We start from the raw sequence: 25,435 nt of genomic DNA, 5'->3' as shown, positions 1-25,435 counted from the left end.
TGAGGGACTTACCAGGCCTCTTCCCTCCTCCTCCTGGCCCTGCCCTGAGGAGGCAGGAGCTGAGAGCCTCCTGGTTACAGGAGAAGGTTTCTAAAAGGCAGGGGACATCTAAGGGGAGATTGAGTCCTGCTAGTTAAGGAGGAGAGGGAAAGACTGAGGGCTGAATAACATACATGTTTGCTGTAGACCATTCAGAAAACACAAGCAGTACAAAAGGAACTTCAACATCTCCAGAGTGTTCTGAGCAGCTTCTCTTTACAGACTTAGATCATTTGCATACACCAGGGCCACTCCCCAGGTCACTCAGCCTGTGAGAACAATCCTGAGAATCCCTGTGAACGTCTTTCCTCGGCCTCACTTCCCTGACAATTGCTGTGTGATTGCTGTACTCTGTCAGGTCTCAAGGAGTCCAGCTGCTCAGAGTCTTGAGCAGGTCTGGCCACATTCCACTCATCTTGTAGACTCCATGCTGGTCACACTGTGACTCTGAGTGTCACTGGCCTCCATAGTCCCTTAGGGAGTGGCACTATTAGGAGGCATGACTTTGTTGGAGGAAGTGTATCACTATGGAGCAGACTGAGATTTTCTATGCTCAGAATATTGCCCACTGTCTCAGTCGAGTTCCTGTTCCTGCAAGATGTAGAACTCTCAGCTCCTTCACCAGCACCTGGTCTGCCTGCACACCGCCATGCTCCCTGCGTGATGATAATGGGCTGAACCTCTGACACTGTAAGCCACCACCTCAATTAAATGTTTTCCTTATCTCTTCACAGAAATAAAAATCCCTCCTAAGGCACACACCAAGGCTAACAGCTTCTGCCTCTCTCAGTCCCTTGCAACTTTAACTGGGGAAACATGAGTCCATGTTAGAAATGCCTTGCTGTCCTTTGTTGGCTATACCAGGGACTACCCTGATTTTTAACTTCTGTATATGGTAAAGCAAACTGCTTATTTCCCCGGTATTAAGGAAACCTGTTACTTGGATGCACTGACAAGATGTCAGGTGAACAATTACTTGTTACAAGGGTAAAGAAATGCAAGGGAGGGCCCCAAGAAAAGTGATTGCCACCAAGCCCAATGATCTGAGTCCAGTCTTTGGAACTCACTGTCCCCGAGAACTGCTCCCCAAGGTTGTCCTCTGACCTGTACAGGTGCACAGGGGCACGTGTGCTTGTCTACGCTCACACGCACATCACAATACACACATTAAGTCATAAATAAAATAAATATTAACAAATAAATACAATGTGATTCCGTGGGCATGGTTCAGGAATACCACACTGATACAGCAGATCATTGCCTCACATCCCAAGCTACTTAAAAAAAAAATCCAGCATTCATGAGCACCTAAAAACATCCACCAAGCCCAGTGACCTACACCTGCCAATAATCCTAGCTAATTGGGTGGCTGAAACAGCAGGGTTGAAAATCCAAGGCTTGCCTAAGCTCCAAACTGGGTAACTTAAAGAGAAAACCAAAAGTAAAACACGGATGAGGGAAGTAACTCAATTAGTACAATGCCTGCCTGGCATATATGGGGTCCTGGCTCAATCCTCAGTCAGTATATAATACATACAACCGAACACACATACATTAACCCCAAATAGCAACACAACAGCTAGTTGTTTGATTCTAAAAACCAAGTCTATTTGCAGAGAGCAACAAAGTGTTCTTGAAATCATTTTAGTATGCGCTAACATTCCCAGGAAGGAGACGGCCTGGTGTACTAACCAAAGACTGTGTGCAGCTTTGCTGAGAATTTTACCATCTTAGCAGAAGATACCACACTGATGATCCTGCTGGAAATACAAGATGTGCTAACACAAGGCTCCTGCCAGCTCGCCCCTTGTTCTGTCAAGACCAAAGAGACCCCACACAAACATCAAACAGCTGTAGCAGGCTTCTAATGGCTGTATCCGAGCACTGTCTAATGCTCAGGAACACTGAATAAAACCTCTTTCATTTTTACCATGTAGTTGGCATATTGTTCCGGCTTATTTGAAATTCTAAAAGTTGCTTATTTAACTATGAACATTCTTTAAAATGAAAAAGAGGGATTAGATAAGTTTCACTAGAAAACGGGAAACTTAAACCAGGTACAGTAGAAGGTACATGTAACCAGCACTCAGAAGGCTGAGGCAGGAGTAGCCTGAATTCGAGAAACTCTTTATCTTTTATTTTAAAAAATATATATATAGAAAAGTGAGCCTTCTGGATTATCCGCTATCAACGCTCTGTGTTTATAGAGTTTTAACTAATATAACTGACAACAAACAAGGGAGATGTGACACATCTGAGCTGCCCCAGACACCTCTGCTCGTCCTTGGCCTCCCGAGCACAGGAAACCAGCCTAGCTAGAGAAGCTGGCTTCTGCTGCAGAGTTCAGCTTCTTGATGGTTACTGTGCAAGGCACAGCTAAGATGAAGGCAGAGAAGTCTGAGCCTGTCGACAGGAGTACAGTATGAAGAACAGAGTAGGAGACCAAGAAGCGCCGCTGGCTAAGAGTGTATGGACCAATAAGAGAGAAGGAAGAGTCAGGTCTGGAGCAGAGGCAGGAGGAATAAAAAGCACAGCTCCTTTGAGATTCAGCAACCACAGGCTGACCAATGCAGGGTATCTGGTCAAAATTCACACTTGCCCCTGTGGTGTGCAAAACCACAGGAGGAGAACTTTGTTTAAAGTGGTCCCAAAGGCATACTACACAAAGCCTCTAATCAATCTTGGCTTCGCAATTGTGGGACAATCAAGTATTGTGTCCATGTGATATAATAAACTCACAGGATGTGCAGCCCATTGGTCAGTAATGATGGGCACCAAACAGCCTCACAAGATATGGGTTAGACTTGCTGGCATAGTGGGTGAGAAAGCTTGAGGGAGTCTGGGAGGAGGGAGGGTCTACATCTCAATGTCTCCGGCGCTGGTTGGTAGTCACTGCCAAGGTGAGAGCAAGAACTACTGCAGGCAGTAATGCAAAGGGAACTTCAGAGGACATCTCTGAAGGGGAGCGAGCAGGAACTCTTAGAGCCATGACTTACAGCAACCACAAACATGCAGCTCTTCAAGCCAGTGGACCTTGCTGACAAAACACAGAACACAGAAGAACATGTTCAGCCATGCCAAGATAAAACAACTAGGAAAGCCACTCTATGGGACAACGGCCCAGTTTCCCACACACCAAGGCACAGAGTCAGCAGAGGAGAAAAGCTGTTCTTATAAAAAAAAAGGGGGGGGGGGGTTAAGAACTAAATCAGTGGGCTACCTTTGTCTAAATTCTGCTTGAAACAAACCTGCTATGTATGTATGTACAACATTAGGGCCGAATGTTGTATCCCACCAGGGCTAGCTCAGCAGATGGAAAGACAAGGGATTTAATACTTGGAGATGACGGCACTATCTGGAGGTGACGTGTGTCCTGATCCCACTCTGAAATGCTCTCAGGAAGGCACGAGACTGGGAAGGAGCACACTGGACACTGACTTGACCTGCCACCCATCAGTGATGGAAACAGTAGCTGCACTGTGTGTGCAGACTGTACAGTTCTGCCCAGGGTTATGTCTACAACACGTGAAGAAGAGAAACTTAACAAAATGAAGAAGAAGCATGGCTCAGGTGGCCAGAACCCATAGATGGTAGCACCTAGAGGGAATCAGTACTAGAAATGACAGGCCAAGCTTCTAAGGAAACCAATCCTTCTAAGGAAACTGGCTCAGAACCAAAACTGAACTACACAGAAACTCCTTCAGCAAACAAAGACTTGAAGGACTCCCCAGATGATCTTCAGAAATAAAAGACAAAGGCAATATACATCAACTGGAGCAACTACCTAACACAATACTTAGAAGAACTCCTCGAGTCTTGGCTAAAAGGGTTCAGATATGCTAAGGGTGCAACTGATAAAAAGAAAAACAGAAAACAAAAGAGAAAAGACACCACGTCAGAAAAAGAGAAAGCAAGACCCAATTGGGAGCAAAACACAATGTGTGTACACACACACACACACACACACACACACACACACACACACACAAACATACTAATGGAAAAGACAAAGACCAAGGATGCCCTGGAAAAGCTTTTACCAGAAATGATTTTTCTTAAACAGATGACCTGAAAGTAGAAGATAAATGATTTAAGAACTGGGAGGGGACAAGGTTAGGAGGGAGATAAGGGACATGATCAATGGCACTTACATACATGATGGAAACATCAGAGTCCATTAATATGGAAAATTCATTCATGGTAACAAAAGAGTAAAAGAAAAATATCAGTTCGAATGCCTTAGCACGGGTGTTACAAAGATAATACCAATAAAGACTATAAATTTGTTAATAATGTTATAAAATAAATGAAATAGCTAAATTCATAAATTTAAGAATATTTATATGTGAACTGATTTTTAGAAAACGTTTGTAACTCTTATAATCACACACAAAAATGGAATAAGAAGTTTAAAACTCAAGGGTGAAATAAAGAGTAAAAATTAAGAATTACAGTCTTTGCTATGGCTTTCCAGACATTTTTGCAAAACATGAAGAGAGTAGACCATGCATTCCAGAGAAGTAGAAGAGCAGCGAGTCTGCAACTGTCTCATAAGATCCCACAGACACTGGATTTTCTAGAAGATAATCACAGCTCAGTCTCATTCACAGCACTAGAATAAGAAGCCCACAGACACCAGAAAACCATATCCAACTGTGTGTCTGCATGCATGCGTCTGTGTGTGTATGGGTGTGTTTGTGTATGTGCATGTATACAATGTGTCTTGAGGCTGTTTATCCCAGATCCAGGACTGGTTTAATAGCCCCAGAAGAGATGTTCTTACGTCAGAAACAAATTATATGTAAAAAAGAAGCACTTATCTCAACAACAGCATAAGACAAAAAGAAAAAGAAAAATTTGATTTCCATCATGAATAAGATACCTCAGTAAGAAAGAAAGAGGAGGCCCTCCATAGCCCAACAATGGGCAGCTACCAAAAGAAAGAAGACCAATGGTGAAGATTACATTTACAGTGAAAGGCTACAGGCTTCCATCTGATCAGAGCTAAGAGAACGGGCCTGTCAGTTTCTACCAACAACACAGGAAGAGAAGCTGGGATGCAGAAAGGCAAAAAAATAAATAAATAAATAAAAATTAAAAAAAAAGTTGGAAGATAATTTATATCTTAAAAAATTGAGTATTTTTGTGAAAACCAAGTAACTAGAAAGAGTATAGCACTGACAAAAACTTACTGCCATCACAGGGGATAAGCTCATCCCACCCACACAGCAGCAGTAAGAAAGGGTAACTCTTAGAAGAATAAGTCTTACAATAGCAACAAAAGGGGAAGGCACAGGGGAAAGGCCCGGGAACATTTCTAGACAAAGACGGGGTGCTTTGGAAGAATATAAAGGCTACAGAGGGGAGACTGCTGCAGAAGTTAACTTTATGTACTGGGGACTTGAATCAAGTAAACTGCCCTCCCCAGTATCAGCATCCACACTATCATCCAAATCCTGAGGCCAGATTCAAAGAAGTCACAGGGAGAGCAGACTTCATTCAGAACATACCCGCGCCAGCGCCCTTCTAGGTCTCCAGGCCACAACACAAATTTTGGACTTCTCACTTTTTATCCATTTTGTTTGTTAGAAATGCTCATTTGTTTATTCTGATGATGTGTACACACACTTTCCATACCAAAGTGCACATGTAGAGGTCAGTAGAAAACTTTTGGAAATAACGTCTCTCTTTCTACCATATGGATTCTGGGGGACTAAACACAGTCATCAGGGATAGTGTCACCTTTACCAACTGAGCCATCTCACAGTACCCCCCACCCTCCACTCCTACAATAAAAACAAACCAGTGTTCCAGGGGAGCACCAAAAGGCACACAATTTTTATGAATCAATTTTAAAACTGAATTGGAAGAAGCCAAGATTAAAAGACATGGATTTACAGACCAGGAGAATGGCAAACAGAAACCCTTTTAAATACAGACAATCGGCACTACCTCCCAGAAATCCACGTGTGGCACTGGTAATGAGTACAGGACTTGTTCATGGAAATGGTATACAAACTGAGATGGTGCTGTGGGACAATGGTCTAGTACCCTGTAAAGATTTGTCACCTGTATTAGTTCAATAAAACGCTGATTAGCCAGTAGCCAGGCAGGAAGTATAGGCGGGTCAACCAGAACAGAATTCTGGGAAGAGGAAAGGCTGAGTCTGCAGTCGTCATCCAGACACAGAGGAAGCAAGATGAGAATGCCTCGCTGATAAAATATACCAAGCCATGTGGCTAACACAGACATGAATTGTGGGTTACTGTAGGATGTAAAAGTTAATAATAAGCCTGAGCTAATAGGACAACCAGTTTATAATTAATGTAAGCCTCTGTATATTTCTTTGGGACTGAATGGCTGCAGGACCAGGTGGGATAGAAACCTCTGTCAACAAGGTGGCCTCCACAGTGAGCCATCTGGAAGAGGAAGAGGAAACACACCCAACCTCTGACATCTAGTGCTACCTGTCCAAATCATCCTACAGATACTGTTGCCTACTTAACAGATGATGCACACATAGGTTATAAGGGCAACACTGCTTGAATTACAAACAATTTCAATGTCATTGAAGAGAACAGATTAAAAATACTATGATATGTCTATAAAACCCAATAAAGCTATAAAGAACTGAAAATTCAAGAAAATGTATTTATGTAAGTGGATAAAAGAGTAACAAAGAATAAACATGGTATCACAGAACACCTTCAATTGTACAAAAAAGGATAGGAGATACAGCATACCACGTACTATCAAATATAAGTATATACCATGCGTATATAAATGCATGTACCTGTGTACTATAATAGTATGATTGTTTGGCAAAGAGTGGTATGGGCGGTGACATAACTAGAGATAATTAAGATGCCAAGAAACTTTTTTCTTTTTTCTTTTAAGATAATCTTTAGATATCAAATTAAACTTTAAAAATATTCAGATATTCTAGAGCTCAAGAGTTAGAACATATTAGGATGGTGGTGGCACATATCTCTAATCCTAGCACTTGGGAGGCAGAGGAAGATGGATCTCTGAGTTCTAAGCCAGGTTGGTCTACAGAGCAAGTTCCAGAACAACCAGGGCAACATAGGGAAACCCTGTTTCAAAAAGCAAAAGACATAAGAAAAAAGTCCTGACATTTTTTAAGGAATCATTTTCTTTTAAATAATAATATATTTATTTAGGTTTTTTGATTGTTTATTATTTATCTTACATTCTGACCAAAGTGTCCCCTCCCTCCTCTCCTCCCGGTCCCTTCCGCCTTAAGTGACCATTTTTATAATAAGCTATCATTGTCAAGATACAGTATTTCATATACTTCAGTGCATTCAGGTCAATAAAAGAACAGTGATAACAGCAAAATTAAGCCCTAAACTAAGGACATTAAAATAGTATTCATTAAAACAGGTTCTACCTGTGGCACACTGTCAATATTTAAATATGAAGGATATGAATTGACTAATTGCCATCTTCTGGAAGCCGTCAGTAAACCCTTCATAAAAGAGAAGTTGGAGCTTGGTCCTGAGGAAGTGACAGGTACTCAAACGGGTTTGACAAGTGAGACTCATCTCAGTACACGAGAGTGAAATGAGAGATGCAACCTACCTGAGTGTTTCAACAAAGTGACAAAGATCCTATGTCCACAGGTAAGTTCAATAAGGTTCTGGAAGCCCTCACAAAAGCCTGTAACTTCATCTATCAAAACCTGATGTGGGAGGTCCTTCTGTCTATGTGTTGCTTTTATTGGTTAATGAATAAAGAAACTGGCTTGGCCTGGTAGGGCAGAGTAGAACTAGGGAGGGAAAACTAAACTGAATGCTGGGGAAAAAAAGGAGGGGTCACAGAGAAGCCATGTAGCCCAACAGTGAAAGATGCTACAACTTTACACGGTAAGCCACAGTGTTGTGGTAATACACAGATTAATGGAGATGGGTTAATTTAAGATATATTAGCCAGAAATACGCTTAAGTTATTGGCCGAACAGTATTGCAAATAATATGGTTTCTGTGTGATTATTTTGGGGCTGAGCATCCAGGAACAAACAAGCAGCCTTCTTACAACAAAAACCCAAGTGCCAGTCCCTCTCAGTTAAAGGGACCAATATGAAAGAGCTTCAAAATGTTCACACACTAGTACAAGCGAGATGAAATAACTGAAGTACTGTACACTCAGATTGGCTGCTCAAGCTTTTAAAACATACATATGTCGGCAGGAGGAATAACACCAGCTTCACTCTTTCCAGTGGCTCTAATATGCTTTGCTTAAAACCATAAACTCCCTCCACAGTTTTATAATCAAAGTCATGTGGCAATAGACTTCAACAAATCCTCGCATACACTTTTTTTTTTTTTTTTTTTTTTGCTTTTCAAGACAGCGTTTCTCTGTAGCTTTGGAGTCTGTCCTGGAACTAGCTCTTGTAGACCATGCTGGCCTCAAACTCAGAGTGATCTGCCTGCATGCGCCTCCACTGCGGGGGTGGGGGAGCAAATACACTTTTAGAATGCATTCAATTAAAATGAAGTTCCACGGTTAAGAGCACTTGCTGCTCTTTCAGGACACAAGTTAGATTCTCAGTACCCACTTAGGGCTGCTCACAACCACCTGTAAGTCCAGCTCAAGAAGAGACCTGACTCCCCTGCACACATGTGTACCAAACTGCAGAGACACACAGACAGACAGACACACACACATATAATTAAGACAACACATTTTTTTTAAATTAAGCTCTACATGTTTACATATTTAACTTAAGGTCAGAAATCTTCACTCCATCAAAAAGCCCTTAAATGGAGAAGCCTGTGTCACATATATTCCTTCTTACCACGCCCATCCCACAAAAGAGAGAGAACGGAGGAAAAGGTTAGCATGCAAGGAGGCTGCTCTGTAGGAGATTGGAGCTACTGGGCACAGCTGGGCACAGAGCAAGGCTCTCTCTCAGCTGTTCCATCTCACTCCACTCGAGAGCCACAGTCTAAAACAAATGAAACAGAATCAAACGAATATGTATGTATCTTATACTATTTTTTCTCAACTGTGTAAGCTGAAATATATATATGGCCCAGTAACAAATACTTTTCCATTTCTATTACATTTATGTACGTGTGAGTGTGCACACAGGTGGAGGTCAGAGGACAGATGTTGGGAGTCTGCTCTCATTCTACCACATGGATCCTGGGGATTGGATTCAGCTTACCAGGCTCAGGCAGGTGCCTTTACCTGCTCAGCCATCATCTTCCCTGCCTCCAAAACAAGTCCTTAATTCGTCTAAGTTCAACCAGAAACTAGATGTGCGTTGTGGCAGCGCACAGTCCCAGCACTCAGGAGAACCGTGGCAGAGAATCAAAGGTAGAGAGGAGAGGAAGCCAGGCAGCAAAGGGAAGACCAGAGTCTTAGAGCGTGGTGGCTGGCCATTCTGTGCATATATTAGTGTACTGTGACTGAGCTTCAGGAGAATAATGCTCCAAGGTAACCATGCTCCATGCTGCGGCCCTAAACATTCAGACTGAAAAGGCCAAGATAAAAGGCCATCTAGCAGGGTCACTTGACCTGCAAACCCTCCTGTGGGGCCTCCCCGAGGCGGAAAGATTCAGAACACAGATGAACGTGACATGAGTGACTCTCTGCTGCCACTAGCCAGGAGCGCAGCAGTTCCTGCAAGTTTCACCTCACTGTGTAGGACGCGGTGAGGAGAGGAGAGGCAGCAGTGAGAAGAAGGGCTAGATCCCCGTTTCCTGCAGGGTGATGGCGCACAAGTTTAATCCCAGCACTCAGGAAACTGAGGCAAGCCATCTCTGGGTGTTCAAGGCCAGCCTGGCCTACAGAGCTAGTTTCAGGACAGCCAGGGCTACGCACAAAAACCCTGTCACACACACACAAAGCACCCCCCTCCAATAACTCCTAAAGGGCAGGAGGATTTTCGGGGCACAGTCAGCCTCTGAACACATACTTGGAGGAGAAAACAGGACCTGGGGGCAGCAGTCACGCTCACCTGCTGTGGCTGGTACCTCTGCTGGGACTGGGGCTGCAGGTACTGGGCCTGGGGCGGGAGGTGCGGGGGCTGCGGCTGCTGGTTGTAGTATGGCTGCTGGCCTTGCTGGCAGTAACCACTCACACCTTGCTGTCCATACTGCGGCGGCATCTGTAAGAAAAGCAAACGGAGCAAATGAGGACTGAAGAGATGGAAGTAAACGAACTCGAATAGGGGTTTGACGCCATCGTGTGAAGGGAGACACAATGCAGAGTTTACACCTCTTCTCATTCGGTAACTTGACTTTCTGCTTCTGACATACCATCAATGGATTCAACAGACAGCGTGACATTTATCAGGTATCACGTTCTGACACTGTCATGAATGTCTAGGGGTAGCGGTCATTTAAAGCCCCCAAGCAAACTTGTGATGAGCTCACACAGTCCAGGCTAACTCACTCACACTGTAGGAAGGCTGTGATCGGGTTCAGTGTGCTGAACATGCTTCTCAGCCTCTCACAGATGTGGGCTGATGACGTCAGCACCTCCACTTACTAATACACTATAAGGAAAGTGCACTCATTACCATCAAACCAAACCCCTTGGTCTTAAATGTGCCTCAAAGGCCCAAGTGCAGGAATATGGAGCTCCCGCGAGGCCTGCGGGACAATGGGGCACTCTCAGAGGGAACAGTGGGACTCCAACCCCTTGCACACTCATTTCTCTTGCTGTCCATGCAGTAAGCTCTTTTCTCCAGCATGTGCTCTCACAAAGCTGTGTGGTCTATCAAGGACCCTGAGCCACAGGGCCAACCAATCATGTGCCCTCAAAACTGGAAGCCAAAGAATCTGCTTCCTTACTTGAGAGGATTCCCTCAGACTTTGTCTTAGTAATGGAAAGATAATAAATATACAGAAGATACTAACTATATCAAATAACACAATGCCCAATGTGTGTTCTTGAAGGACAGATACCCATCCAATAGAGAATAGATTTCTTAGCTGACAGAGCAGGCAAAAACAAAGAACCCTGCACTGCAGATAGCAGAGCTAGAGCAAGCCAGAAGAAACCACTCTTGTCTCCAGTGCCCTGCCACCTAAACCCCTAAGTCACTCACTGCTCAGAAAAAAAGTCCTCTCTTGTGCAAAAGCTACAACACTGACAGTATTTTCTACCTTCTTTCAAAGCAATCCCCACACACCTAATAGACTTGTTGGGTTTTGTTTTGGTTTCGTGTTTTGTGTTCCCAACCCCAACCCAACTGGGAGAGCAGGAAAGAAAAAGAAAAACAAGATCAGGCAGTGAGGCAGAGCGCCACTCAGCTGCTAGGGATGGTGACGTTATCCTCCTGTTAATAACATCATAATATGGTCGTGAGAGAACTCCAAGAACTTCAGCCCCGCGAGCCCACACATTTCAGAAACCAAAGGACCAGATCCACATTGAAGAGCCAAACTATCTACAACCATTCTAATAAGTAAAAAAAAAGGCAAAAAAATAATTTTTAATACTAAAAAGTTTATCTCCAAGACAATGCACAAATTCACAGCACATACAATGGAATCAAAGGAAAATAATGCAAAAAAAAGAAAAGAAAAGAAAAAGCCAATGCTCCTGTTCCTTTTAACCCAGGTCAATTATTTTTCAAAGCCTTCCTGCAATAACTGCAGAAAATATGGTCAAAACAGTTCACAGGCTTCTCACATACATAGCCTAGGCTGCTAAGACAAGGCAAGTTTAAAATAATAATAATAATAATACCATTAAAGAAATCTTTGCTTTATTTTACAGTTTGATATTTCACAATGAATCAAGTTAAACCAAAAATTGTTCATATAGTTCAACTCCACGTACTAGAATACCCGCACCAGGACCACGTGCACCCCCCCTCATTCAACGCTCACATGTCTGATTTGGTATTCAATACAGGATTTCACATGTAGTACAACTCTACATTCTAGAATACCCGCATCAGGAAGACGTGTGCTCCCCTCCATTAAATGCTCACATGTCTGATTTGGTATCTAATGCAGGATTTCATATGGCGCCTTTGTACAATTTGAAGCAGCAAGGATAACATGTCGGCCATGTTACATGACTGTAAGCCTCTGTCAACACAACCAGCAACTCTCTGAGGAGCTGTGCACTAATATGTTGACTCTATGGTGTACGGAAAGTCTCTCACACAATATGGAAGTGGTATTTGGGAGACGGGCCTCTGTCTTACACAACAGCAAGTATGGCCCATCCCATCATTTGTGTCAACCGTGTGAGCTGTAAAATTGGGCTATTGGGAGTTTCACAAGCTGGACGCTATGAAGGTGTTCATATCAAGGCTGTTGCTCCTCATCGAACTACAAGCTGCAACGTGGCATTAACTAATCGCTGCTTTAAGAACCAACTTCTCACCATGATAAGTAATTCCTACTGCCTAAGTGAAGGCTCTCAGCTCTTGAATGGTCAGTGGTTTTGTTTTGGTCAGTTTAGAAGTGGAGTTTTCAAACACTACATGCTTCTCTGCAGACTTCTTAAACGAAATAGCACTATTTTAAAACAGAGACCACAAAAGTCCAGGAGCCACTGTCTCCTTCTCAGTTCTTGGCCATGGGGGACTTGGTACTCCTCTTTCTACCCCAGCCTTGTTTGGCCCCAGTGTAACTCATTGTTACTCCTGCGGTGCTGAGTAAGGCCTGAGAAGCCCAAGCAAACTGCTGAAGGGACAAAGGATGTGTCCGTGAGGAACTCCTTGTACATCCATGCTGACTCCACACGGTCCTGGGACTCTCACTTGTTCTCACCATGTTTGGAATCAACTAAGATTACAGACTGACAAGCAAGTGAGGCTGACAGTACCACGAGCTGAGCACTGAGCACTGGGGCTATAGAACTTCTGCCTCGGGTCACCCTGGCCCAGAGCAGGCAACCTTACCATTATCATCCTCCTCGGGCTTGACCAACTTGTTTTACCATGAGGATAATGACTGGTTATGTTATGGGGTCGGCCTTGGACTGTTTGGGTATCTGCTCCCACACCAAAGCCATGCCCCTGGACTAGGACCTCACAGCAATGTTATCTGATGAGCGAGTGTTAGCAATGAGTTAAGGAAGCAGCTATCAGCATGTAAAATCTAAACTTATCACACGGACGGCATCTGTACCACCAGATCTGGAACCCAGGCTCCCTCCGGCCACTGGCAGGAGGTCTTTAATGAAGGCTTGGAGCAGCACCTCACATCCGATCAGGTAACCAGGCATCAGTCCATGACTACTTCTATAGAGTATCACGGGACTGAGCTAACGGAAGCTCTCCAGCAAACATCTGGGGCCTGATGGTCTTCATGACTTTTAAAAAGAATCTTTCACTCACTTCTAGACACTTCTACACTTGCATAAACACACAGAATGACAACTTTAAAAAGCTGAATGTGTCTAAGTACTCTACTGGGAAGAGAGGGAAGGCGTATCTGAAGGTGATGCACCGGCCTCAAGTGTTCTCTCCAGGACATTATCCCAATGAAGACACAAGTCTCGGTCTGTGTCAGAAGGGCACTCTGGACCCCACATTTTCCTTCACCAGGCCCAGGAATTTCTGCTCATATTAAAAAATTAATGAACCACTCAAGTTTCCCTTCTTCTTCTTTATCACTGACCTCATGACCCAGGCAGTGGTGGCGCACACCTTTAATCCCAGCACTTGGGAGGCAGAGGCAGGAGGATCTCTGTGAGTTCAAGGCCAGCCTGGTCTACAAGAGCTAGTTCCAGGTCAGGCTCCAAAGTTACAGAAAAAAAACCTGTCTTGAAAAACAAAAACAAAACAAACAAACAAAAAGAAAAAAGATAGTGTTTACCTAACAGATATGGGACCCTGGGGACAGAATGAAGGTTGAGAGGGCAGACTGAAAGTTGCGGGGAAAGAAGGAGGAGGGGAAGAGGGACACTGAGGTGGAAAAATCTAAAATCTCAGTGTAGTTACACCAGATATTTGTTTTCACGTGCATCTATGCTTTTTTCTTATGCTTAAATTTTTAATCTTACATTTTAAAATGACGATCTTGCTTCCAACTAGTACCCTTCCCCACCTGAAACGAAGAGGGTGGTGACAGGACACAAGCTGAGGACTCCCAGAGGGTCCTAGAGCCCTTCTGTAGGATCTGCCTGGGGCAGGCTCCCCTGTGGCCCTTCTCCACTGACAGGAGTCCTATGGGCTGCTAATCTTAGCCAGCATTTTCCTGACCCTCCTACATGGGAAACCAACCCTTCAAGGTACTGCAGGAAATCAGTTCTAGGGTAAACTAAGTAGGCTGTAGAAATAAAGCGTGTAATATGAGCACACTCAAGGACCCAGAAATCCTTACAAAGCTAAGGGCCTCTCTGCCCTTGACCAAGGACCTCACACAGCCACATGGCCCCAACCCAGAGCTGCAAACTTCACAGGCTTTTCTGGCTTAAATCTTCAGTGTGTGCGGATTACTCGATCTGAGACAGAACTCACTGAAGAACCTCCCAGAACACCTATTAGATACCACAGCCCTGATTCCACAGTGAGATAAACAAGAGACCAGGATGACTATCTCCAAAGCAGCTTGGGAAACATGTGAAAGAGCTGACAGCCCAACTCAGTAAGCACCTTAGCAATCTAAGGCTGGGACCCCACCCAGCTTCCAAGGCCATCTTGCCTTTGCACACCTCTATCTACTCACCCCAGCCATTTATGCCGTCTTTGCGGGAAGACAACTTGCAAACAGGGAACACTAAGAGTGTCACACATGCATCACCTACACATGCAATATGCAAAAACTTTCCTGCTTCTGAACCCTAAGCAAGCTAATTTGTGATCTCAGATGAGTGAATTTCCTCAGTACATTCCAGTTTCTGTGCAAACATGAAAGCCTCTGGCCCAGCTTCCTTTCTATGGCTGTGATAAACACTAAGAACAAAATCACTTTAGGGTATGATGGCTCACAAGCCACAGTCCACCATGAAGGAGTCAGGGCAGGAACATGGAGGCAGGAACTGAAGCAGAGGTCAAAGATGAACACTGTTTACTGGCTTGTTCCCCATAGCTCACTCAAACTTGGTTTTTAATACAACAAGGACTACCTGGGTGCCCACCTCCCACATGAATCACTAACCAAGAAAATGCCCCGCAGCCCTGCCTACTGGCCTCCTTAGGGAGACATCTTCTCAGCTGAGGTTCCCTCTTCCCAGATGATACCAGCGGTGTCAAGTTAACAAAATCAGACAACTAGCATGCTGTCCATCTTCAGACTCATCACCGAGAGCCGGAGCTGCGCCAACTCAACGGCGACTCCAGCCCTTTCCATCCAGTCTCCTGCTGCCACTGTCCCACATTCAACTCCGCACCCCCGGGTAAGCTTGCTTCTCTCGTGGGAGTGGAAACACACACTCATGTACACACGTGGCTGACTTACTTCACTTCTGTTCAGGGTTCTAAAGCAATCAAATGTATACACTGTAGATTCTGTTTCTGCACAGATGTTTATGTTACTCCGGATCAGTGGGTTTTGTCCTGATCTGAACTTGGCCTTATGCTGCTTCCTCTTCCTCAGGAGCATCCAGACGAGCAACGGCCCAGTAGCCAGAATCTAATGAGTGCCATGTCACTCTGCTTTCCCGAATAACAGGAGTACAGTTCGGCATTTGCACTTCAAGAACGATGTTTAAAGAAAAACAGAATCCTAAATGCATATACATTCATTACACCGAACTGTCCATATGAGGTTCAAATTTAAGACCACAGAAATCAAGCCAACAGCTTGCAAGACACTAGGAACTTTCTGGGAGTAATAAAACTATCTTTAATTAGTGGATAGTTTCATGGATACTTGGACATTTGTCAAAATGTTCTGGGTATTGTAATATATGTAAATCATACTGAAAAAATATTATAAAAATATACATCTACATCTAATAGAGAAAAGGTATCTAGATTGTTGACCTCACATTTTTACTGTTTGGTAAGACATTGTAATACACGTATATGGAACATATCCAATGTCTCCTTCCTGCCTTGCTTATGTGGCAGACTCTATTTGACTATTAAGTAGATTGCTCATAGATGCTTAAGGGTATTTTCAGGTTTACAATTCATATAACAAAAGTTAGAGAGCAACTGGGCATACTGGAACAATCAGGACTTCTATTCAAATAAAAATGCAGGTCTCTAGGCGAGGACACAAAGTGTACAGAAGCAACATCTTTTGTACTTGGATTATGTGTCTACGTATTTATCTTAAGAGAAAAAAATCAAGCAAGTAAGCAAACATTTGCATGGCTGGGAGTTTAATTCTGCCTGCTGAAAATTTAGAAGAGCCTAAAAACCCAAAGACCATCAAGAGACTCATGGGGGGGGAATGACAGTGCCATTGAACACACTGCTTCTCACTACAGACAACACGTGGAGTCCTCGTGCGCCAGGACTTAAGGTAACAAACTGCAAAGCAATAAACAATGTTGTTTTAATGTAAAAATCTGGGGGCTCATGTGCGTACAAAAATTATCTACAGATTGTGGAAGTGTTATCAAATCCTTAACCTGATTAATGACTTTTTCATAATTGTAGAACAAAATGCAATTTATTTCTGATTATTTACCACTGTTGTCTGCTAAGTCAATAAAAAGTATACTGTAGCAACTTACTTTTAATAGCAGAAATCTCTGTAATTTGTTTTTCCTTAGTAGATTTAGGCCCTCCCAGGTAAAATCTACACAACAGGAAGTCAAACTACAGAAAACATCTTCAGTTCAACAGCTCCTCTCAGGTGAGACAAGTTCTCCTGGCTTCTGAGTTCACACAAATGTCAAATACTTTCCATGCATGAGAGAAACTAAAAGTCTCACACAGCAAGAAATCCAGACCCTCAGCCGATGCCCGGCTGAACCAGCTGCAGCAAGAATGCTACAGTGTCAACATGGCCACCCAAACTAGGGAGCTGGCAGGCAATGGAATTAACAAGGGCAGTCATTCAATCCAAGTCCCCAACTGAGAATGAACAACCCAGGTGCTCTTTCCTCACAAGAAAACAGACCCTGTCCTAAGGCTCACCTAAGGAGAAACTACTCCACAACCTCCTCAAATCAGTTCTCTATGTGTAAAGAAAAGTCACCAACAAAGGTGCTGCGTTCATCATCCACACCGCACAATAAGCCTGCCTCAAAGCGGCCTCATACCCACGCTGTGGCAGGTGGCAGAGGACAGGAGCTCCAGGTCCCTCAGGCTGCTGTGGGCCCCACCCCCACTCTGTCTGCTCCGTGGTTCCCAGAAGGTTCTACACCACAAACACTGCTATCCAACTCAAAACGATACAACATACCTGGGATGATTGAGCAAACCATCCACCCAATCCCTCACCAAGAAATTTAAACTTTTTGTGCCATCCACACAGTAGATTTACATTTACAGAGGTGAAACAGTGAAAAGCCCTCACCTGTTACTAGCAACAGCCTTTTTAAAATGACAAGTCTCTTGTTAAACTTTCTCAGCAAGGTACACTCAACCTAAGATTTTACAGATATAAACAAATGAAATAACACCTATCGTTATACTGCTTGGGCTTCTTTACAGTTATTCACTGCCTACGAAATTTCAGGGCTTACTCTAGGTGCAACTGTTCTCTGTTTAACAAATCACAGTGCAAATGAACAAGCCGGACCCGTGTACTCAGAGTGAATCTGCTTTACAGCTGTGGGAACTAAAAGACAGTGTCTCTTGTAACCTCAATTTCCAGGAGTCAGGGATATGTCCAGAAGAGCCTTTATTTACTCTTAATAACCATTATGAATATATTAGCATGAATTTATTTAGACCCTTCTTACATTCATTTGTATTTCCAGCCCAACTACCTCTTCTGGACAGCAACTCTGCAACATTAATACCTATTTTACAAAGTGGTAAATTTTCTAATTTTCATAATGAACTCAGGCTTCATGGATATGCCCTAACTCATGCACAGACTTAGATTAATAAATGTATGGCCAACCAAGAAGAGCCAATGCCTTTACCAGATCACAATCCCCTGTTCTCTGCAGTCCTCTGTCTCTTGACTGAAAGCAATTCTGGTAAGTTAGTCCTTAAAATGGCTAAAATAGCATGAATGATTTGGAAGCAAAAGGCTCCAGGCTGTAAAAGAATGGGATGACCCTCCTTGTTACCTTTAAAAAGAGCCCTCACTAACATTCCAGACTCTCCTCTCCCACCTCAGTGTACAAGCTCCACCTTCCATTCCACATCTACCAATTAAAGCTTTATTTAAGGATCCATAAAATGCAGACTTTCACTGGCAGCGAAATACTTACCTCCATAATGACCCAGGATGAACAAAAGTCCTACTGTGTACAAAGTTAACATCAAGTGTATAATTGTAGCTTTACATTCAAGTACCCTAATCATGTGTTTGCTTTAACACTTCCTTCCTATGTAGCTACGGAGGACATGGATACCTAGGTCTATACAGTCCGCACTGTCTTCAGATAAAACGTGAGCACAAAAGGGAAAGATTCGACTTCAGGGCTAAAAGTATATGTGTATCACAGGGTAATAAATTTTACCCCAGATTGATCAGGAGCTGGAGAGATGGCTCAGCGGTTAAGAGCACTGACTGCTCTTCCAGAGGACCCAGGTCCAATTCCCAGCACCCACATGGCAGCTAACAACTGTCTGTAACTCCAAATTCTGACACCCTAACATAGACATACATGCAGGCGAAGCACCAATGCACATAAAAGAAAAATAAATTTCAAAAAAGAGAGAGATTGCTAGTTTCCTATGTATGTAAATTTGGTAAGATGGAGAAGCAGAAGTCAAGACTACCAACTGCTGCTGCCTACTGGTGAAGACAGCACCCAGAAAGCATTGCACTGTCTTCCATGAGCCACAGTCCACCGGGGAGCCTGCGGACCTATTTATTACTTATATAGTGGGAAAGCAGCCACGCTCTGAGGGCAAGCGCTGACACTTCAGCTTCACAACATGAGATGTGTTCTCCCCACTCCCCGAACTGTGCAGTCATTTTAGCAATGCATGAACGCAGAACACAGCCCCACAGAGTGATGCTCTGCGGAGGTCATCTCGTGGACAGAAAGAGAAAGGACTCCAAAGGCATCTGTGCAAACACTCACAGAAGGGACACTTGCTCAGCACAGGCGACCAGAAAGCAGAAAGGCCTGCACCACCTCCTCAGGAAATTCCATTATCTCCATCCAAGAATGTGCTGGCTCAAGAAAACACCTGAGCTCATTTCCTTGGAAGGAGGCGTCTCGCTGGAGAGCTTTCTTATTTTATCACTGCCAAAACTCTGACAGGTACTTCCGAATCTGTAAAACACAAATTTCTTTTCTAGCTTTTCGAAACAGGGTCTCTCTGTGTAGCTTTGGAGCCTGTCCTGGAACTTGCTCCGTAGACCAGGCTGGCCTCGAACTCAGAGATACACCTGCCTCTGCCTCCCGAGTGCTGCGAATAAGGTATGTGCCACTAACGCCCAGCAAAACAGGATTTCTTAGTAGAAAACCCAGTCAAAGCAGTGTGACAACAGTGTGCACACACGAGACCAGTGGAGTGACAACAGTGTGCACACACCTATGGCCAGCAGTGTGACAACAGTGTGCACACACCTATGACCAGCGGTGTGACTACAGTGTGCACACACCTATGACCAGCGGTGTGACAACACTGTGCACACACCTATGACGAGCAATGTGACAACACTGTGCACACACCTATGACGAGCAATGTGACAACACTGTGCACACACCTATGACGAGCAGTGTGACAACACTGTGCACACACATGAGACCTGCGGTGTGACAAGTGTGTGACCACACTCTGCACACACATAAGACTGGCAGGGGTTCCAGTGAGATTTCAAAACCAAAGCCAGGCTGCAGTGTGCTCATGGTCTCACAGCCCCCACTTTCTCACAGGCACACGAGAAGACTCTGCTTACCACACTGAGACTCTGAAAGTCTATGACCCCTGTCGACCCTCCCCCCTGCCCTTCTGGCAGTGATTCTAGCTTTATATAGCACAGGAAGAGAAGTCAAGAGCTTTTCCACTTTCCTACATAAACCCAGCTGCAACATGGATGCGCCAAAGGGGAATCTCTGGGAATTTTCAAGAGATAACCTTTGCTGAGGCTGCAATGTCAGCCTTGTAGCTGTGTGACGGGACCACGTGCGAGGAATATTTAATTAAAAAGGCTGTTCTCCCTGAGATAAATCCTGAGTGGAGCTGGGGATACAGAGCCCACCGATTTTAAAAGAGCCAAAAGAGCAGCAGCTGGCACCTTACTCAGAAGAGAAGTCAGCCAGGGAACAGGGGAAAGACAGAATCACTGCTGATCTTATGATACCTTCAGGATTGTCGGTCACAGGGTGTGTGTGTGTGTGTGTGTGTGTGTGTGTGTGTGGTATGTATATGCACTATATAAGTGGACATGTATGCCTGTATGTGACTGTGAGTGGTATTTAGTTATAGTCTTTGAGGCTGCGTTATGCTTTCTATTTTTAAATGACACAGAAACATTCTACAGAGTCCCATTTGATGTCACACTTTGTCTTTACACTTGATCTTAGCCAAAAGGCCGAGAAGCGATCTTTGTTTTGTTTTTATGGATGATCTGACGTCAGGCCCATGACTGCTGCCTGCAGCCTCCAGCTTCCTGAGTAAGGAGCAGGCAGTTTCCACACCACACCCTCTCTAGCCACCATTCTCTCACGAAAAGGAGATGGATACATACAAAATCAGCAGAAAAGACGCACTATCTCAAAACTGAAAAAATTAAAAACTGTGGTGTTTGAAATATGGCCTTTGAAATGTACAGCATCTAAGTATGCCATGGGCTAAGAGAGGAGCACTCGCCTGAAGTGTCAAATATGGTGAAGACAATGTACAAGAGGAAAAACACCACAAACACAATGAAGAGAACCAGACTGGCCCCAAGCATGGCAGCTCCTCGAGTCTCAAAGTAGACTGAGGGGCAAAGCAGGTGGCCAGGAAGCTCAGTCCTGTGCTGAGAACAGGGAGAAGGAGGTCATAGTGCTGGGGGGGGGGGGGGGGNAGGGGAGGGCAGAGGTGAGACAAGGAGAGCAGCGAGCAGAGGCTGAAAGTCAGTGGTGCGCAGCCACTGTCTTTTCCTTTCTTGACATATCTCAAGTATTCAAGCTGGCCTCAAAGTCAGCTCGAACCAAGATAACCTTCAACTTCTGATCTTGCTGCCCCGTCCCAGAAGTGCTGGGGTGGCAGGTCTGCGTCACACCAATGGCTCACGTAACACTGGGGTCACGCATGCTACACAAGCACTCTACAGTCCACAAGCACATTTGTTCTGTGGACGCATGCAGTTCAGTTTTTATCTCTTGCTTTCTACATGTATGTGGAGGAGATCTGAAATCGGGTCCTCGTGTTTAGATAACACTTTCCCATTGAAGGATCTTTCCAGACTCCTGAACTACATTTTTTAAATTGAAAAAAAAAAATAATAACAATCTAGCTGAGGTGGCTATACACACTAGAACCTGTAATCCTCAGGATGCTGAAGCAGGAGAATTCCACGGCTCACATCCACAGACCCTGAGGGAGTGTGTGTGGTACGGTGCAAAGATGGGTAGAAGGGCAGGTTGTGGCTTACTTTGCTCTTCCAGATGGCTCCCTGCGAGCGAAGTGTCCCAGGGACCTGACTGTCACTGCCTGGGGAGCAAGACCCAGCTGCTGTGTGAGGGCCCAGGCTCTAGGTCACCAGACTTTAAGGCCCAGCTGCTGTGTGAGGGCCCAGGCTCCAGGCCATTTGACTTCTACCAAGTTTGGCAGAAAGAATTATAGAAAGGCCTATGAATGCTACCCAGAGTTCACGACAAGATCTCTAAAAAACAGAAGCTAACAGTAACAACTCAGGAAGAACTGGGTGTGTAGGAATGAGCTACTGAACATACCTCTGGAACCCTAGGGGTCCAACAGTCACCTGCACAGACCCCGACCGGGGTAGCTGCCCACAGAGAGCCAGAGCCTGCTGCTAGCCAGGGCTAGCCTGAGAAAAAGCAGGAGTTTCACCTGCAGGGTCCTCTGCTAACATTTTTATATCACAACCTTATTTTGTGTTCTGCTCTCTCAGAAAAAAAAAAAAAAAAAACTGTACCACAAAACACAGTATAAAGTTTGTTAGCTCCAACCAACTCTTTTCTAGAACTATCCATCTCTGGCAGTTCTACCTACCCAACACCTCATTATTTCATTTCTCCACTGATGTCAGTTTCCTTCACTGAAAACCAGCACCCATGACCATGGCAGTGCTACACACAGGTGGTTTCACTGAACCCTGCAGCAATCCATGACAGGACAGATTCAGTGTCTACTCACAGAGAGAATTACCACAACTACGGAGCGCAGCCAGCTGACCATGCTAGGTTCTGGTAAGACTAACCACAGTGTCCTCAGAGTGAAAAGTCTCACCTATCTGTGTCTTACTATCCCCCAGCTGACCAGGCTAGGTTCTGGTAAGACTAACCACAGTGTCCTCAGAGTGAAAAGTCTCACCTATCTGTGTCTTACTATCCCCCAGCTGACCAGGCTAGATTCTGGTAAGACTAACCACAGTGCCCTCAGAGTGGAAGGCTGCACCTATATCTTGCTATCCCAAGCATCTACTCCTCATTACACAAATATCCAACAGTCCTTATACAAATGGAAGTGACAACAGAACCATCCAGGACCTGCAAATGCAGGTAGGAAAATCCTGGCACACTGACATAATGTAAGCAGACAGCAACAGCACATGCTGGGGAGCAGAGGACAGAGGACACTGTGAGCAACAACACAGGCCCACAGCAGAGAAGGGACCCACAAGATGAGGGTTTAGAAAAAGGATTCCAAAGACATGAGCTAAGCTGGGCCTAAAGAGAGGAGACTGGACAGAGGATTAGGCTGTCCACCAACAGCAGAGAGAAAGCGGGGGCCTGGTAAGAAGGCTCAGAGGTAAAGATACTTGGTACCTAACAACCTGACTCAATGCCTGGAACCTGAGTATCACAAGTAAAAACCCAACTCTCATAAGCTATCCTCTGACCCACACACAAGCACAGTGGCAAGTATACACCCACCTACACACACATACAATAAACACAAACACATAAATAAGAGAGAGAAAACAAAGGACTTGAGTAACAGTAATAAGTGACAAGAATAAGACACATAGGCAAAACAAGGACCAATTATAGCCACGATGAGGTAATGCCGGAGGACGCTGATTAATGCTGGCCAGGGTATACATATGGCAGACACTCACAGAAAACACTGGCCATGTGAATGGCCGACTCTATAATTGAGCACAATGTATCCTAGACCAGAAGCACAACTACCCAAGCAAATAACTTGCAGTTTAGTCTCAAAAACTCCAGTATGAAGACTACTCAAGTCGCTCAGAAATTCCTTGCCTTCAGGATGGCCTCCCACTGTTAGCAAGGACACAGCTCTGTCTCGGGAACTCACCCAGGACAATGGGACACAGCAACTCCCCAAAGTAAAATACTGCATTCTAAGACAGACGGGTGTCTTTCTAAAGCAATGTCTGCATTTGTGTTTCCTGACTTAATCCTCCCCTCAAGGACAGCATGCACAAACACTGGGCATGCCCAATGTGCAGGCTTGGACGAAGTTCCAATGCTGGATGCTGTCAGAAGTCGAGTGTTAGAGCACCAGAGCCCACGTCTTTCCCATGTTCCTAAAATGAGATCACCAATAGTGAAGACGACAAGCCAAATGCATGTATGAAGAAACAGAACCTGCATGTATATGCACATGTGTGTGGGTAGAAGAAAAAAAACAGTACGCACAGACTATTTGTCCAAAGCTTTGAAAATCTTAACCACCAAAAATAATACAATTTCTTCCAAAATAATCTGCTAGAATTTACAATCTATAATATTTAAATTTCAAAGACCAGATTCAAGAGCTCAATCTGGATTTAGAGGAGCATTCTAAGCTTCTTCTAGCGGCAATTTACAAATCCTCAGGAAATGAAACCAGCCGTTGAGGGTCCCAAAACCACCCAGAACAAACATTTGCGTGTGGGCGTGCGTGTACGTGTGTGTGTGTGTGTGTGTGTGTGTGTACAAGTCACCTGACGAAGAGCTGGGAAATCCTAGAGAAATCCTCTCCAATGTCTACCACTCACTTTAGAACCCTCTCCAGATCCTCCTGTTATCCTCAACTAGAAATATGCGCAAATGACTATGTAAACTGTCTTCAGATCAAACGTTTTCTTTGACAAATGCACAAATATTTAATTAAATTGTAAAACTTCTAAAAAAGTCTGTGATATTTCCTTATGCAAAATTTATAACAAGTTTTAGTTAATTACAAGTATTTGTTAATGTTCACAGATCATTGTTTTGGGCACCTAAGTAATGCATCATAAGGCAAGGCTCTGACTCAGTGGTAGAGTGCTTGACGGGCATGCAGCGGGCCTTGGTTCCATACCCAGACTGCAACAGCACAACCACCCAACGAGCAGCTCGCAGGAAGCCTCGGAGGACACGCTCACAGGACAGTCCCAATTCTCTCTCTCCACTAGCACTTACCGTTTTCCAGCTCCTTCCTTCTCTCTCCTTACATACACCTCTCTCCATTTTTCTCCGGGCACTATTGGTCTCCCCAGACCACACCTCTTTCTTGACTCTCACTTTTCTCCTTCTGCTCCTCTCTTCTTCCTCTGGGTGGCATCAGCCTGCTCTTTGACCACCTGGCTCCTCTCACAGCTCAAATACACCCTCAGGGGGCATCTGGGCTCCCAGAGGCCCACAGTCCCCACTGGAACAGACTTCTGAAACTGAAGGCTGGCAGGACCCTCCTCCGATTACAGTTTGCCATCTGCTGCTGTGCAGAGGGCTTGAAATTTGGCCTGTAGAATTTTTGTTTTGCTTTTCTCTCAAGCATGAAAGAACTGACTTCGTTTTCCTATGAAAGATCAAGTCTGGAACACGGGAACACTCAGCACACGCATGTGTAAGCACACACAAACACACATGAATGCACACACACATGCTCAGCTGCATATTCACAGAGCATGTGGATACAGCTCAGGTCCCAGTGAGAGCTGGCATGATACTTACAGAAACAATAGGGCACAAACCCTCTTCTCCTGAAACAGAAAAAGCATGCAATACTCCCCAAACTAAAACTGTTAAGTCTGCAGAAGTGTTTAATATGATATGAAAAAGAATCCACTAGAACACCTCTTCTAATACTTGTTTTGAGGCCGTCGTTCCCAGAACGCATTTTCCATTGCTATAATCTTTTAAAGTGCTCATCTATCTGGCTTTTACAGCAATCTGCAAGTGTGAAACCAACATACAATGCACAGTGGGGAGGCTCAGGGCCTTAACCTACTGAACTCTCATTGGCCAGAGCGCACAGTTGCAGGGC

At 44.4% G+C, this 25,435-nt stretch overlaps 1 protein-coding gene across 4 annotated transcripts in view; it reads right to left on the bottom strand.

Annotated features, from left to right (window-relative positions):
- Arid1b (AT-rich interaction domain 1B) overlaps positions 1-25,435 on the bottom strand; it is a 355,383-nt gene that overhangs the window by 237,894 nt on the left and 92,054 nt on the right. For all 4 annotated transcript variants that reach the window (XM_050135732.1, XM_050135733.1, XM_050135731.1 and 1 more), the window contains exon 3: positions 10,025-10,174. In XM_050135732.1, coding sequence (XP_049991689.1) covers positions 10,025-10,174 — 150 coding nt within the window. The remainder of the gene's footprint in view (positions 1-10,024; positions 10,175-25,435) is intronic.

This window comes from Alexandromys fortis, unplaced genomic scaffold, assembly GCF_014885135.2.
Source record: "Alexandromys fortis isolate MF-2015 unplaced genomic scaffold, M_Fortis_MF-2015_v1.1 scaffold_23, whole genome shotgun sequence".
NCBI lineage: Eukaryota > Metazoa > Chordata > Mammalia > Rodentia > Cricetidae > Alexandromys > Alexandromys fortis.
Note: the sequence above shows the minus strand (reverse complement) of the source record. Positions and strands in the feature narration are given on the sequence as shown.